This window comes from Macaca mulatta, chromosome 6 (genome assembly GCF_049350105.2).
Source record: "Macaca mulatta isolate MMU2019108-1 chromosome 6, T2T-MMU8v2.0, whole genome shotgun sequence".
Classification (NCBI taxonomy): Eukaryota; Metazoa; Chordata; class Mammalia; order Primates; family Cercopithecidae; genus Macaca; species Macaca mulatta.
The window spans coordinates 78,697,756-78,714,372 of NC_133411.1; the positions used below are offsets into that span (position 1 = coordinate 78,697,756).

At 40.4% G+C, this 16,617-nt stretch overlaps 1 protein-coding gene across 2 annotated transcripts in view; it reads left to right on the forward strand.

The window, feature by feature from the left end:
* PTCD2 (pentatricopeptide repeat domain 2) overlaps positions 1-8,388 on the forward strand; it is a 36,631-nt gene extending 28,243 nt beyond the window's left edge. Inside the window, exons 9-11 of one of the 2 annotated variants that reach the window (XM_015140264.3) lie at positions 2,006-2,119; positions 7,559-7,826; positions 7,912-8,388. In XM_015140264.3, coding sequence (XP_014995750.2) covers positions 2,006-2,119; positions 7,559-7,783 — 339 coding nt within the window. In that variant the 3' untranslated portion in view covers positions 7,784-7,826; positions 7,912-8,388. Of the gene's footprint in view, positions 1-2,005; positions 2,120-7,558 lie in introns of both variants that reach the window. The other variant, XM_028849505.2, reaches the window with a different exon arrangement.
* Positions 8,389-16,617: the final 8,229 nt, after the last annotated feature.

Here is a 16,617-nt window from a genome sequence, read left to right on the forward strand (position 1 = left end):
GCTCATGATTTTTCCTGGGCTTTAGAACACTGAATTTAAATTATGTTCTTTGTATTTAGTCTACATGGGATCATTTCATTCTGTTCTTCAGAACCAAAGACAACCCCTCATCCTGATAAGTTACTAAACAAATACAAAATGTTACCAAATAGACTGGTGAGAAAACAGCTGGTTTAATATAAGAAAGGTAAATCTCTTCCAGGAAAACTATCTTTTGTAAGGATCAAGAGCCTTAAAATATCTCTATGCTTTGACTTAGTAATTTCACTTCTGGGAATCAAGTCTAAGACATTACCAGTTTTTCAAAGTACATATGTACACATTGGTCAGTATAATAAAGTATGGTATATTTCCATGATGAATTGCTATGTATGTGTTAAAAAGTGAGGTTTCTTTTTTCTAATATTAATGCTATGAGGAAATAAATGTCTATTGTATAGTAATTGACCAAAAGTAGAATCACATTTTGGGTTTGGAAGATTTATACATCAAATTATAAACAGTGGTTGTAACATCAGTTGGTGAATTCTCAGTTATTTGCACTTTCTTTAAACTTTTTCTTGAATTATACTAGTGAATATTGGTAATTAGGCAGGAAATGTGTTTTTTCTTGTGTTAGTTGAACCTATCTGGTGGAAGATAGGTGATAGTGTCATTTTGAAAGCACACTACAGCACCCAGTTTTGAAAGTTCATTAATAGATAGTGTAAATAGGAGTGCCTCATTAACATTTCCGCCAGCTTCCACTCTATGCCTGCAGTAACCTGTGTGTCTGCAACTTCCTAACAACAGAAAATGCTGAAGGTACCATTTGCCCCTAGCCAGTTCTGGTTGTCGGTTTTCACACTGCTTTAAAGAAATGCCAGAGATTGGGTTATTTATAAAGGAAAGGGGTTTAATTGACTCACAGTATCACATGGCTGGGGAGGCCTCAGGATATACGATCATGGGGGAAGGCGAAGGAGAAGCAAGTATCTTCTTCACAAGGCAGCAGGAAAGGGAGAGAGCAAGGGCAACTGCCACTTATAAAACCATCAGATCTCATGAGAACACACTCACTATCATGAGAACAGCATGGGGGAAACCATCCCCATGATCCAATCACCTCCCACCAGGTCCCTCCCCTGACACCTTGGGATTACCATTCAAGATGAAATTTGGGTGGGGACACAAAGCCAAACCATATCACTAGTCTTATGAGACTGTCTGATTGTCTTATCCTCTGAATCTAGAGGATGTAGAAAGGAGGAAACCAATATTTTTGTTCGCTGAGTATACTGGTATTTTATTTAATGTTCATAAAACCCAAAATGTGAGGTCTAAATCTATTTTCCCCATTTTACAAATGAGGGCATTTAAATTGGAAGATTAAGTACCAGTCCAGAGTCACTTAGCTCGTACTTGCCAGTGTCTGGATTTCAGCCCAGGTATCCAGGCACCAAAATCTCTGCTCTCTCCAGTGTTACCCTTAAACAAGTTTTGAAGTTGTAGGCTTTTTTTGTTTTTTGTTTTTGTTTTTGTTTTTTGTTTTTTTTATTTGAGATGGAGTCTTGCTCTGTTGCCAGGCTTGATTACAGTGCCACAATCTCACTGCAACCTCTGCCTCCCAGGTTCAAATGATTCTCCTGCCTCAGCCTCCCAAGTAGCTGGGACTACAGGTGCGTGTCACCACGCCCGGCTAATTTTTGCATTTTTAGTAGAGATGGGGTTTCACCATGTTGGCCAGAATGGTCTCTGTCTCTTGACCTCGTGATCTGCCCGCCTTGGCTTCCCAAAGTGCTGGGATTACAGGCAAAGTTGTAGTATTTTGACTAACTATTGGAAAGCACACTTTGGCTCGTGAGTGTACATTTAAAGCACTTTTTTGAACTTGTGCAAGCAAATAAGGAAGTAGGATCAAAGCAGGGTAGTTGCCTGTAAATGAAGGCTTATCTAACCAGGTGCATTTCTTAGCATTGAGACACTGACTAAGTTTTGGTTTTGTTTGTGTCTTCTTAATATTCAGGTTATAATCCATATCCAGTCAAATGCATTGGAAAACCTGATAGAGACTCTAACAAATGCTGCGGAAGGAAATTTATCAAAATTTGTGAAAAGACATATGTTCTCAGAGGAAGTGGTGAGTATGCAAGTGCTGCAGAAATCATTTGAAAGTGAAAGGACACTCTTGAAAATGTTCACTAATTTCTCAATTCTAAAGCTTACCTTAAAGAAATTGTCAAATATGGCAGCTTCTCTGTTGTTCCTGTTTTAAGACTTCCATGTATATGTGCAAAGATTTTTTTTTTCTTCCAACAGAATATATCCTCTGAAATTCTAGGAAACTTTTTCCTTTTACCTTATTCTTTTCTCCACACTTTGTGTTCATGAGCCTTGGCTCCCTTTTCCTTCTAGAGGACAATTTTACACATTTTTCCTTTTCACTCAAGCCTCCAATACCTTCTCCTCACTTTTCACTCTCAGTTGATCACCTTATTTCTTGTTTCATGGAGAAAATAGAAGTAATCCAAAGACAATGACTGCTACATGGACAACCTCTGGCCCCTTACCCTATATACCCGTGATCCCATGACGACTGGATACGCCTCTCACGCCAGCCTCTCCAGTCGTGCACTGGATCCCATCCCCTCTGACCCACTCCGCAGCATCAGTCCAGAGGTTGACTCACTCTTTTGGGCATCATCAGTATCCCCTTCCCTGTGACTCCTTCTTGTCAGCAAATAGTAGGATATACTGTCTCTCATCTTAAAAAAGAAAAACAGTCTTCTATACAAATGAAAAGACAGACCATGTGTTTAGATAAGAAGACCTACCCTCATAAAAACTCAGTTTTTTTCAAGTTACTGTGATAATGTAGTATGACTGCAATAAAAATATCACTCTTTTTTTTTTTCTGTAAAGGTTAGTTGAACAAACAAGACTAGCTAGAAAAGCCCTGTGAAAGAGGGGCAGTAAGAGTTGCTAGGTCTAGCAGATCTCAAAACATGTTAAAGTTTCTACAATGCAAACTGTGGCTTAGAACATGAATAAGGCAGCTAATGGGACAGAATAGAAAGTCCAGATAGAGACCGAATTGCAGATACAAATTTAGTGTAACATAGAGGCAAGCATCTCAAATCAATCTAAATGGATAGACTAGTAAGTAGTACTAGGATAAGTAGAGAGCCAATAGAAAAAGATACAGTTGTATATGTTCTTATACCACAAACCAGGATATATTCCAAATGGATGAGAATTTAAATTTTTAAATTGAAACACACAAGTAGTAGATATAAACATTAGTAGATTATTTAATGTCCTGGGAGTGCAAAAACTTAGCTTTCAGTCAAAATCCAAATCAGTAAAAGAAGTGATAAATTTGACTAAAAAATGTGAAAACCTGTTTTTTCGTGTGGCAAAAAGTCCACAAGCGAAGTCAAGAGGTAGGTAACAAATTGGAAGAAAGTACAGTTTTTAATCATACTGACAAAAGGCTAACTAGCCCTAATATTTCAAGAGCTCTTTTTGAGGCCAGGTGTGGTGGCTCATTCCTGTAATCCCAGCACTTCGGGAGACTGAGACAGGCGTATCATGAGGACAGGAGATCGAGACCATCCTGGCCAAAATGTAACCCCATCTCTACTAAAATTATAAAAATTAGCTGGGCGTGGTGGTGCATACCTGTAGTCCCAGCTGCTTAGGGGCTGAGGCAGGAGAATCGTTTGAACTAGGGACCCGAGATTGCGCCACTGTACTCCAGTCTGGGGACAGAATGAGATTCCATCCGGGGAAAAAAAAAAAAGAGCTCTTTTTGAAAATTCTGAGAAAAGAACCAACAACCCTAAAGAAAAATGGGTAAGAGATGTGGATAGAATTTACTAACAATGAATCGTGAATGGCCTTTAAACATTAGAAAAGATTCTCTTGACCATATCAAGAGAAATGCAAAATAAAACTACCCTATGATATTTCTCTTGAATAGAAATCTGCAAGTTTGCCAGCCTACTTGGTTGGTGAGGCTCTGAGGAAATGGGCACTTTCATCTGATGCTGCTAGAGGGAATACAGATTGGTACACTACAAATAATTTCACCCTTTGACTCAATCCTCCCACTTCTTGGAGTATATTCTAAAAATATACTGGCAAATATAAAGAAGTTGTATGTACAAGGCTATTTGTTGCAGGCCAATTTGTAAGAACTGCAGACTGGAAAAAAGCCCAAATTTCCATCAGTAAAGGACTAGTTGTACAAATTAGGGTCTGTTCGTACAAAGGACTGCCATGTAACTCACAGGAAATGAGGAACAGCTGCATCATACACTGTTACGGATCACCATTTATATGGATCACTTAAATATGTTTTTAAGTGACAAAAGCAAGATGCAAATGGGTATGCGTGGTATGCCTTAAGAAGGTGGGACCATATAGTTATTTTTATACATTTACATTTTTGGAAAACACTACGGATGGAAAAAGCAAAACTTAAGTGGTTATGTTGATTTCTTTTTCAGATCTTTTTTTATAGAAATACTGCTGATTTTTGTATGTAAATTTTGTAACCTGCAGCTTTACTGACTTGATCAGTTCTAAAGGTTTTTTTGGTTGAGACTTTAGGAACCACAGTTAATTATTATGCACATTTCAGAAATGCCAAAGGAGTAGATTTTTAATGTTTCACTGCAGAAAAAGACACATTGGTAGGTGATGAATAGGTTTATTAGCTTGACTGAATCTTTCTATGGTGTACACATAGATTGAAACATCACATTGAACTTTATAAATTTACACAATCATTATTTGAGAAAATAATTGACAAATTATTTTTTTAATTTACTTAAAAAAATTAAGAAATAAAAGTTTTGAAAGTGAAAATGAGGGATTGAAGCATGACTTCTCCAAATGTACCTTGTTTGTATATTTAACTTAGGAACTATTTAAATGTTTGCAGAACTATAAAGCAGAGTTAAATAAAAATGAAGAGAAAAAGCAATTCCTAAAAATGGAAAGTGAAATGAAACAAATGAACCCATGTGTCACATTGATGGCTTAAGTACACAAATTGGAATTCTTGTAGGTCATTTGAAATATAGTAATTTGTATGTCTCTCATAGCATGTAACAAGGTGAAAGAAGTGTAAAAAAATTGTACATTATTGACAGTGATCATGTTGTTAGTGATAATACTGATATTGTCATTTTGACCAACCAGGCGACCTGTTGGTTGGTCCTCCCTTCCTCCCTCATTTCTCCTGCCTCTCCCTTTTATAGTTTGGTCCGGGCTGCAGCAGGATTGGCACTAGAGGGCAGTGGCTGCTTCCTCCTCCTGCTCAGTGTTGCCTTCCCAGCCCTGTTCCATTTCCTCACTTCCACCCAAAGGCTTCTTCCTGCTGATAAAAGGGAGCTTGTCAGGAAAATGACTGACTGGATATGGTTGATTTAAAGCTTCTTTCTATTTGCGGTCTTAGCTCTGTGTAGGCTGTGACCCACCCAACCCTTTTGGAGTAAGTTTAGCAAAGTAGGGAAAGTAGAAGCATGAACAGATTTTAAAGTGCATAGTTGTGTGTGTGCGTACATGTCAAATGCAACTTCCGTTTTCTCAGCAGCATTGATGTTAACAATCATTCCTTAGACCTGATCCATCAATACATTGTCACCCATTTGTATGGCTAAAGCACCCAAACAAACTTCATATTGAAAAAATACTCATATAAGACTCTTTTACTTAGAAAATGAACCTCTAGTTCGGTGTCTTCCCTCTGGTTACTGTGGGACCACTCAAGGAACTGCTTGATGAGAAATGGATTGATTCATGTAATTCCAGTAGCTTTGGAGCTAGTTCTAAATATATATGTGTGAGATTGCAAGTGGAGTCTTATATTGTAAAAGTCTGCATTTTACAAATGGTGGATTTAATGTTTATGCCAACAGTTATTTAAAATGTGTCATGTAGGGAGATAAGACTATAAAGTATCATAGGTGCTATTATACCACCACAGGACTATTGAAAAGAATTGCTGATTTATTTCTGTAGTTATGTAACAGAACTGTTACAGTTTTTAGATCAAAATTACCTCCAGCTTGGCATGTTTGCTCTGCTGCTTTTAGAAGCCATATGCTGCACGTTAAGTCATTTTCACCTTGAACATGAGGACTAAACAAGCTATTCTTTTTTAAGAACATTAAGAAGTGCTTAAGCTGCTTGTCTGCAGGTATAGTTGGGAACCGTTGTCATAAAGGAAGATGTGCAGGTGCAAATAGTGTTATATATTTGGAAGAGGGCCAAAGGATTTGTTAGGAAGCTTCATCCCAATTCAATTCCATCAAGAAATGTGTTGAGATTCTACCCTTGATAAGGATTGAACTAAGTAAAATACTGATTTTATTCAGAAAGTAGCTTCACATTCTCCATTCTAGTTCACCCATTTTTGGGGTTAAATACCACCATATACTTGTGACTCTACTATGTATGCCTCTAGCCCAGACCTCTCCTTCATGTCCCAGACTTGTATATCCAACAACCTTCTAGACATACCCATTTAGGTGTTTCACAGCCATCTCAATCAGGTCCAAACAGAGCTCTTGATTTTCCCTTCCAAATCTCATCCTCCCTGTCTTCTCTATCAGGAAATGGTAGCACCCATCATCCAGCTACTGAAGCCCCAGTTGAGAAGATAGCTTTGACTCCTCCCTTTCCTTCACCTATTCAAAAATTAGTCCTTTCAGTGTAAACTCCAAAATATACCTCACATATGTGTACTTCTCCATCTTTTCTGTACCTTTCCCAATCTAAACTACCATCCTTTCTTATATGGGCTGTGGTGTGGGCCTCCAGAATAGTCTCCACATTTCTGTACACTCCAGTTCATTCTCTATGTAACTTTTTAAACATAAATGAGATCATATCCCACTTTAGATGCTCCGATGGCTTTTTTAGAATAAATTTCAAAAAACTTACTGTGAAATGTATATAAAGCCCTATATAATTTGGCCTGCCTCCTCCTGCTCTAATCATTACATGGAACAAAGTTGATTCCACTGGTGTATGACCTCCTTTACTTGGTGTGTTTCATTATATATGATGTGTTATTTGAACCCCCCTTGTATATTAGGTATGATTTTCAAGTACTAATTTTGGACTTTTTGTGTAGCTTTTGGAATCCCTCATAGTAATACTTCCGTCTGTGTGCCCCACTACCCTGGTTTTCACCATTTTAGGTGTATACATACCATAATTTTTTTTTAAAGACTCACTCTGTCACCCAGGCTGGAGTACAGTGGCATGACCACAGCTCACTGCAGCCTCTGCCTCCTGGGCTTAAGTGATCCTCCCACTACAGCAACTAATTTTTAAAAAATTTTTTTGTACAAAGTCTCACTGTGTTGCCTAGGCTGGCCTAGAAATCCTGTGCTCAAGTGATCCTCCTGTCTCAGCCTCCAAAATTGCTGGGATTAAGGCATGAGCCACCGCATCTGGCCTACCATACATTTTTGTTCATTTCCATTTCTTTTTCTAAGAGTTATAGTAAGAACAAGGAAGAAATCTTGCAGAGATGTAATGATCTGTTCTTGCTTTTTTCCAGCTGGCCAAAGTGAGAGAAAAAGTGAAGGATGTGCCTGCCCTTGTGGCCAAATTTGATGAGATCTATGGGAAACTACACATCAGTGGCCAGGTCACCAATTATTCTTTGGATGCTGTGCTCTGCTACACCCCCAGGGACAAGAAATCCCACACATTGCTGTTAAACAAGAGGATGGTCAGCCGTCGCACCTTCCGGCCACTCAACCAGTCCCTGTTGGCTGAGTAACCCTGGTTTCAGTCCACCTATGGATCTGAGGGGCCTGCTTCTAGTGAGTTATTGCCTTTCCTAAGAAGTCAGGCATCGCACTTCAGCAGACACTGTACTGACACTTGGTCTCCTCCTGAAATTCCCAGATTCACTGAATGGTACCATGCCGACCTGTGAGAAGTTATGTTGCATCACTGTGAAGGTCTAGATGCAAGCTTGGCTCCCTCAGAAAGGCGCTTCCCTTTTGCACTGCTGAGGATCTTTGAAGGAACATGGTCAGTCTCCAGTTCAGCTTCTGGCACCAGAGTGGAACCCAGTAAGCACCATCAGGAATGAATTTCACTACAACTGTGGACAACTCTGATTTTCAAGGGAGTAGTTAACTTGCAAATTACATCCTTGCTGAATTCAGGAGGTCTAAAACCCTACTCTACCATGTTAGAAAACAGCCCAGGATTTTCTCATTGCTCTGCCATCATATATATCTATGACTAGAGCCCTCATTTTTCCATCTGCAAAACAATAATGCCTATGTGTATTTGCATATAGATTTGAAATCTTCATTCAAGGTTCGGTAGGATCAGATTTTCTCAAAAATAAGATAAATAAGGTTCATAAGCAAACTTGATGGGATTGTGGTTGTTTTGTTCTCTCACCAGCACAAACAAAACCAGAATTTAGCCTTTAGGACTGCTGAGTAAGCCAAATTTAAATGATTACTGCTTTGATCATGGGTAAGCCATGTGCTTTTCAAAATAAGTGCCACTAAAAGCCACATAATGCTTAGGTTTCTATGTGGATAATATTTAGTCCTATAGTTTATCTTATTTGTTAATGATTTTTCTTTCTTGAATGCCTCATATTAAAAAAAAAAATGTGCCATGAGAGCAGTTCAAACCTGCTTCATACTTATGATGGTCTGAAATATAGTATGTGTTGAATTTTACCATATCTGTTCACCAGTGAGCAGAAGATACACAGTGACCCCACCTCACTTGCTCCTTTTGTTTCAGAAAGCCCAGAGGGTTGCTCAGACCTCAGGAGCTGTCTGCCAAGAGTGCTGCAGACTCTTCATTGCTACCTCCAAAACTAAGACTGTTCACTTGGTGGTTGTTCTGAGGCAAGGATTATAGAGTCGGAAACTGTAGACTAGGAGGAGTCTCCTAATTAATTCCTTCATCTTTCAGGTGAAGGAAATGATCCATGCAAGAGATCCCTAATCTCACCTGTACACTGTGTCCCAGTGAGAGAATCACAGCGTCAGGTGTTTGCTGAATCCAGGTCTGAGATCACAATCCCACCTGAGGACAGGATCCACATAGGAGAGTCACAAATTGGCATAATTGATTTGTGGTAGAGCTGAGATTAGAATCCAAATTCCTAGTCTAGTACCTTCCCACTGTACCACATTATGTCTGCAGAGGGGAAAAAGGAGCAGCTCTTAAGAAATAGAATACTAAGGGCCCCCGTGACTGTGTGGCCCTGGGCATCCTCAGTTTCCTCATTTGGTAAATTGGGATAATAGTACCTACCTCTTAGGCTTCGTGTGAGGATGAAATGAGATAGGGAATATAAAGAAAGCAGATAGTGGCTGGCACATAGTACATGCAATATGTTTGAAACTAGTTAAGGAATTATAAAAACAAATGAGTTCTTCCTTCTCAAAAATACTGAATTTCTTTTCCTTGTACTCTGTGAAACACTGGACAGCCCCATTTAGAGAAACAAATTCTCTGCCCTCAGAGAATCCTAATTGTTTCTGTATGTGTCTGGTGTTTTGCACACACGCCAAAAAAAAAAAGTGCTTGGATTTCTCCACCTTCAGTCTTAGGGAATAATAGGGCATGCTTCCTGTCCCCGCAACTTACTCTTCATCTTTAACTCTCACAGTTCAAATGGCTCCAGTGCTGTGGGTGAGTGTGCCCCTGGTTGTTAGCTAACAACCATTCATTAGCAAAATAACCAAATTTTGTGAGCAGTAAATAGCAACAAGCTTCCCAGTCCCTGCTGCCCTGAGCAGCAGGTGGCTGGTGCTCAGCTGACTGGAAAAACTGGTCCATTCCACCTGTCCCAGAAACCTTAGTGCAGAGGTAACTAATATGCATAATGTTCACCCCAAAGTAATAGATAATTCTAAAGTCTAAAAAATTCCGATAAAAAAGTGTTCAGTATAGGTTATGATGGGCATTTCATTCTTTAAAACTCAGTAATTCCTTTGAAAAAATGGTGTTTCTTTGTAAGCAGTAGTTTGCCTACATCATTTACTTATTCTGTTTTTTTCTGCTTTGGGGTTTTTTTTTTTTTTTTTTGAGACATAGTTTCGCTCTGTCCCCCAGGCTGGAGTGCAGTGGTGTGATCTCAGCTCACTGCAACCTCCACCTCCTGGGTTCAAGCAATTCTCATGCCCCAGCCTCCCAAGTAGCTGGGATTACAGTTGCCCACCACCACACTGGCTAATTTTTTGTATTTTTTTTAGTAGAGGTGGGGTTTCACCATGTTGGCTAGGCTGGTCTCTAACTCTTATCCTCAAGTGATCTGCCTGCCTTGGCCTCCCAAAGTGCTGGGATTACAGGCATGAGCCACCGCACCTGGCCTACTTATCCCATTAATGAAAATATTGGATTGGACAGAACATCTTATTCCTTAACTCTGTTGTGTGCTTTTGTAGACTGTTTTTACTTACTGTAGACATGTGTTGTTCCAGAGTCCCAAAAATCAGTATGGTGAGTTCAGCACAATTACTAGGAGGAGACAAAAAGATATCTTCTTAATTAGTTGTTATCAGGGATAGTTCTAGTTATTGATTGCTGTGTGGAAAACACTTGAAAACTCAGTGGCTTTAAATACCAGTCATTGAGTTATTTCTCATTATCCTAAGTACTGACTGGGCTCAGCCAGACAGTTCTTATTCAGGTTCTCATGCAGTTATAGTCATCATCAGATTGTGGCCGGGACTGGAATCATCTCAAAGGCTTCCTTAGTATTTCTGGCAGTTGATGCTAGAACCTCAGCTAGTGCTGGGGCTGGAACATATCTACATGTAACTTCCCCACAGCATGGTGGCTAGGTACTAGGAGTGACTGTCCCAAGAGGACCAGGCAGAAGCAGTTACCTTTTATGACCTACTCTCAGAAGTCACATAACATCACTTCCACTAAAGTCCCAACGCCCCTCCCCACCCCCCGATTCAAATGGAGGGAGCATATATCCCATCTCAGTGGTAGGAATTTCAAAGAATAAATTCTGTGAAACTGTCATAGATAAGTCTGTTTTCTCCCCTGTTTAACTTCCTGAGGACCTCACATGCTTCTGGATAAAGCTCAGGCTCTTCAACGTGGTTTAGAAGGTCCTTCCTAATCTGGCCCACGTTTGTCCATCCAGCTCCAACTCTTGCTACTCTACACCCCACTTCCCTGCTTGTGGAATGGCTAATTCCTACTCATCCTTCAGGTCTCAGCTTAGACATCTTTTCATCTGAGAAGGCTTTCTGGCCTAGCTCACCTGGTTAGGTGAACACCCCATGTGCCTCATGTACCTCACTTATCAAAGCGTTTATCATATGCCTGTCACTGTCTGTTTTCTTCACTAGACTCAGGTGCCATGTCTGTCCTTTCTCTGTTTGCTGGGTGCCTAGCACAGTAGGGAATGTAACAGAGGATTAGTACTTATTTAACTCACCAGCTGATTTAACTATATTGTATAACAATGTTGGTGGTCATACTGGTCCCCCATGGACAGCTTTTCCTCTCTAATACCATACACTCAGTGCAGGGTTTGAATGTCCCCCCAAACTCATATGTTGAAATCTAAATCCCCAAGGTGTTGGTATTAGATGATGTAGCCTTTGGGAGGGAATTAGGGTGGTGCCCTCATGAATGGGATTTGTGCCATTATAAAACAAGCCCAAAGAAATTTGGTCGCCCCTTCCTTTAAGCGAGGACATGGCAAAAAGGCACTTTCTGTGATCCAGAAAGTGGGCTCTCACTAGACACCAAATGCTGGCGTCTTGTTCTTGGATTTCCCAGCCTTCAGAACTGTGAAAAATATATTTCTGTTATTTATAAGCCACCCGGTTTTTGGTATTTTGTTATAGCAGCCTGAAGAGACGAAGACAGCCAGTCCCAACCTTCCACATTTAGACCTGACTCCCAAGTTTTGCTCAGCCCACTGTGTATCCCTTCCTCCTCCCAACTAAAGTGTCCCCACTCTTTATCCTGTTCTGCCCATTATTCAAGGTCTAACTTCTGTCACTTTTTCAATGAGGCATTTGCAAGCTGTTTAAATCCTCAAGGATTCTCCATTCATTCACCATATCTATATTGAGCATCTACAAAGGACAAGGCACTACGAAAGACTCTTTACATGCCACAGGGAAAAGACAGACAAGAACTCTATCCCAACACAGAAGATTTTAGCCTGCCACATTGACTCCCAGGGACCTTTTGGCCCATTCATTTGCTTGTTGTTTCTGTAGGAGGTGCTCATTACAGAGTGGTCAAATTCCTACTGAAGAATGGACTTGGCTGTGAAATAAAACAATCCTGGGCAATATTTGTTGATATTTTTGTTGAGGATGATTCAGGAAGTAAATACAAACTTTTAACTACTCATAATGAATATTGTTGGGATATTATAATGAGGAGGTAAGGATTTGCCTGCTACAATTCGGGTAGGCAAAAATGTAGGCTTCTCTATTTCTTTGCAGTGAACTAAAACTTCTTATGAACTCTGGTTATACTGAAAACAGGAGGCATGGGAGACTTGATCTTGCTTAAATGATATTTTAGTCTTTGATTTCTTTGAGGTAAATGTTTAATCTTTTTGCATATCTTCCTCCTACCTTTTCATGGCCAGGATGATAGCTGAGTATAAGGCTGTGGCTCTCAAACCTGAACATGCATCAGAATCACTTGGAGAGCTTGTTAAAATACAGATTGATGGGCCCCACCCCCAGAATCTGATTCCATACATATGAGTCAGGACCCAAGAACTTGCATTACATATGCATTCTCAGATGATGCTGTTGCTAGTCTGGGCAACACACTTTAAGAATAGTTGGTATAACAGAAAGCTTGTGTGTCCATTTGGACAGTAGGTGTGGGCTTCAGATTCATCCTCTGTGTCCTCTGTCTCAGTTATGAGGAGGGGGAAGAGTGGGAAGTCTGGCCTTGTCTCTGGACTCCTGAGCAAATAATGTGCTGAGGCAGTGTTGGGCCCAACAGGCCTTTTAGAGCATTATGCCAGCAGAGGTCTGTATTCTCTGCCATCTGCCCTACACATAATAAGTACCCTTCCTCTGCTGTTCTCTCATGCTGACCCCAAGCCCACCAGTGAATTAATTGAATCCAGAGTTCCAGGGCATTAGGATTTAAAGACAATGAAAATATATATCCATTTTTTTTCCCAACATGCATAAAGAAATCCATATAAACTAAGGCCAATTGTGGCAAAACTACACAAGACTTGACTAAAATAACCCACAATTCAAATTTCCTTCATGACATTTCTACCTATAAATTTGATTCAGAGAAATTACACTTCATAGATAAACTAGCCATAAAAAAGATTACAGTGGCAAAAGCTATCATCATTAACATTTGATATGCATAAGAAACCAAGGAACCAAATCATGGTAAAATTGATTCTAAGGAAATGATTGCACAAAAATAAAAGTGAAATGATACCTTTTAAAAGGAAGTGGTTCAATTGTATTGCATAGAAAATGAATCAAGGAATTACATTTAAATGGCATTAGCTCAAAAAAGTGTACTCAACAAAAATTAATGGAAATTGGTGTATTCTGATTGAGATATGTTCTATTCAATAAGATGGAGTCAAAACAAGAAGATTTTTAAAATGTCCTCTGTTCCCATGGAGCTTGCATTCTGCAAGAGCAACAGGCATCAAAAAGATAACTGGGCAAATGACCACATGATTGCAGTTGGGATAAATGCTAAGTCTAGGGTAATATTCATATCACCCTGTGGCATGTATAAGTGGGGGGTGTGTGTGTGTGTGTGTGTGCATGCGTGCATGTGCATATGCACACACACACACGTATATAAAGGAATACCTTTTGCTGGTGTTTTGTAAAACCAGTTGTCTGTGTCATCTCTTTGAACACTTAAAGTACACTGCCATGTATTGTTACAAATCTTTTTCTCCATATCTGGTCTCTCCGGAACAGAGTATTCTACATTTGTTTTATATGACCCCAAGGTGCTTATGTAGCATGTTATTTATACATTTAGTGGGGTCTTAATATTTTTTGAAAGCGTGATTTCATCAATTAATGGCAGATTTTAGTTAATATGTACAGTCTGCCACAATATACTTTAGGCACTTCACTGTTTTCTCAGACCGGTTGCTGTTTCTATCCCGGTTTTACATATGACAGAGCCAAGACACAGAGAAGTGGAATGACTTGGCCTGTGCGGGGGTCCTGGGTTGGCCAGTGCATTCATGTACTGAACCAGAGCCCCTGTATCTTGCAGTAATGTATCCATGGGAGTTCCTCCCCAGACACTGCAAGCACACAGCTAATCTGAGAATGAAGTGATTTGGTGAGGGTTTGGGGGAGTAGGCGGTGGGCACAACGGTTCCAGGTGACTTTCAAGTTGCTAATGAAAGAGGATCAAAATGCTGCTGAACTGCTCACCTCCCCACTTGGCCTGCTTGCTCAGCTGACTTTCTTCCAAGGGCCTCAGAAGCAGCATTACCACAGCCATCAAAGATGGGGAGGGGGAGAGAAGGCCCAGAGGGAAAGGGAACCACATGCTTACCTGCTAATCACTGCCCTGCCACTGAAACAGTGCAGAGCTGGCTGCTCTGGGATAGGAGAGGAAGGCCTCATTTAATCAGGTGGAGAAGAGAGAGAACCAGGGGCCTCTGAGTTGTCCTGCAAGGCATCACAGTCTGAACTGTGGGCCTGCCTGGAAATGTATTGTCGGATTAGAGTGATGCTTTGTAAATCCCTTGTCTTCCCTGATTCATTTTTCCTGACCCAAGTCAGGCCAAGATGCTCACCCTGAAGAGCACAGCATCACCCTGTCTTTTAATCCCCCAAGTAGCCCTTACCCCTAGACAGCAACATCACCTATTACAATTGACAACATGAAGGCAGGCATAACCCCTGCAAAGGGACTGCCCTACAACTCGATTTGATTTTGAATCCACAAATGCAAGTCTCATTCTTGGTAACTAATAGTAACAGAACCTGCTGATGTGTTCTGCCGAATCCCAGGTAGACACATGTAGCCATGAAGATTGAAGAGGATTAAGTTAACCTTCCGTTTTATAGCTGGAAATTACTGGGTTGATGTCAGGTAGGGTGAGGAGTATGTTCTGGTTATAGCTGGTGCCAAGATGGCTTCATGCATCATGAGGCTTTGGCCTAAAAACCTTGTCATTATATAAAAAGCTATAGAGAGCAGAGGAAATGTCATTTCCAATTTAGAAGAGCATAATCGATTTTTAACACATTGGTCCTAAGGTGATAGAGAATTCAACAAAAACGGGGCTTACAAAAAGCCAGGGTTCATAAAATTACAAAGATTATAGACAAAAATAGGTAACATGTAAGACTTACTAGCCGGGCGAGGTAGCTCAAGCCTGTAATCCCAGCACTTTGTGAGGCCGAAGCGGGCAGATCGCCTGAGGTCAGGAATTCTAGACCAGCCTGGCCAGCATGGTGAAACCCCCTCTCTACTAAAAATACAAAAAAATTAGCCAGGCGTGGTGGCAGGTGTCTGTAATTTCAGCTACTCGGGAGGCTGAGACGGGAGAATTGCTTGAACCCAGGAGGCGGAGGCTACAGTGAGCCTAGACTGCACCATTGCACTCTAGCCTGGGCGACAAGAGCGAAATTATGTCACAATAATAATAAGACTTACCATTTGCCAGGTCCTGTACAAAGCACTTTATCTCATTTAATCCCCAGGAAACCCCATAAAGTACTATTATCCCATTTCACAGATAAACTGAAGCTCAGAGACGTTTGGTTGCTTGCCTGTGGATATAACACTAGAGAGCAGGAGAGGACAGTTTTTGAACCCAGGAGATCTGATGCCGGCGGTCATGTTTTTAACCCCATCTCTGTATTGCCTACCCAAATGGTGGCTGTGTGCATATATTCTCAATAATCCCTGGCCAACTTCTTGCTTTGCTGTCAGTAGCAGAGCTGAAGAACTTACAATAGACGGCAGAGGGCGTCCAGAGTCACTATTTTTAAAAGGTGCTAGTTTTCAAAAGCATTTCTGGAATTCAGAGAGAACAGAAGTCCACATAGCAGGCTAGATGGGAAAGGTAGCTGTAGATAGACTTTAGGGAATATATAGAATATTGCCTTCACACAGGTTAAGAAATATTTAGTGTTGAAAGGATATTTCTAAAAGACAGAAAGCAGTAAAATTGATCCTCTGCAGAAAGGCAGAAAGTAGACCAATGTAAGTATCATGCAATGTGTCCGTGTGTGTACACACGAGCACACATGCACACACACACATTAGATGTTTTGTGAGAAAACATACAACTCAGTTTCTTATGAAAGAAAAAGGATGGTCATTTGTCTCACTTGAGAAAGGGTTTCCTCCCAAATTGAGAAGGAAAATCCCCCCAATTAACTGTTTGCCTTTATTAACTAAAATCACATTTGTGTGTGAAAGAAGTAAAAAGGAATTAGGATCTTGGTTATTTTGATTGTCTCTCTACACTTCCAAATTCATCAAATGATGGTCAACCTGACTGTTCCTGCCATCATCAGAAATGACTAAATCTTGGAGCGTTCTCCATTTAAGTGAGGGAAATGTTGGCTTCCCGGTGTATTTATCACTGCCCATCTCTAAGAATAGGTC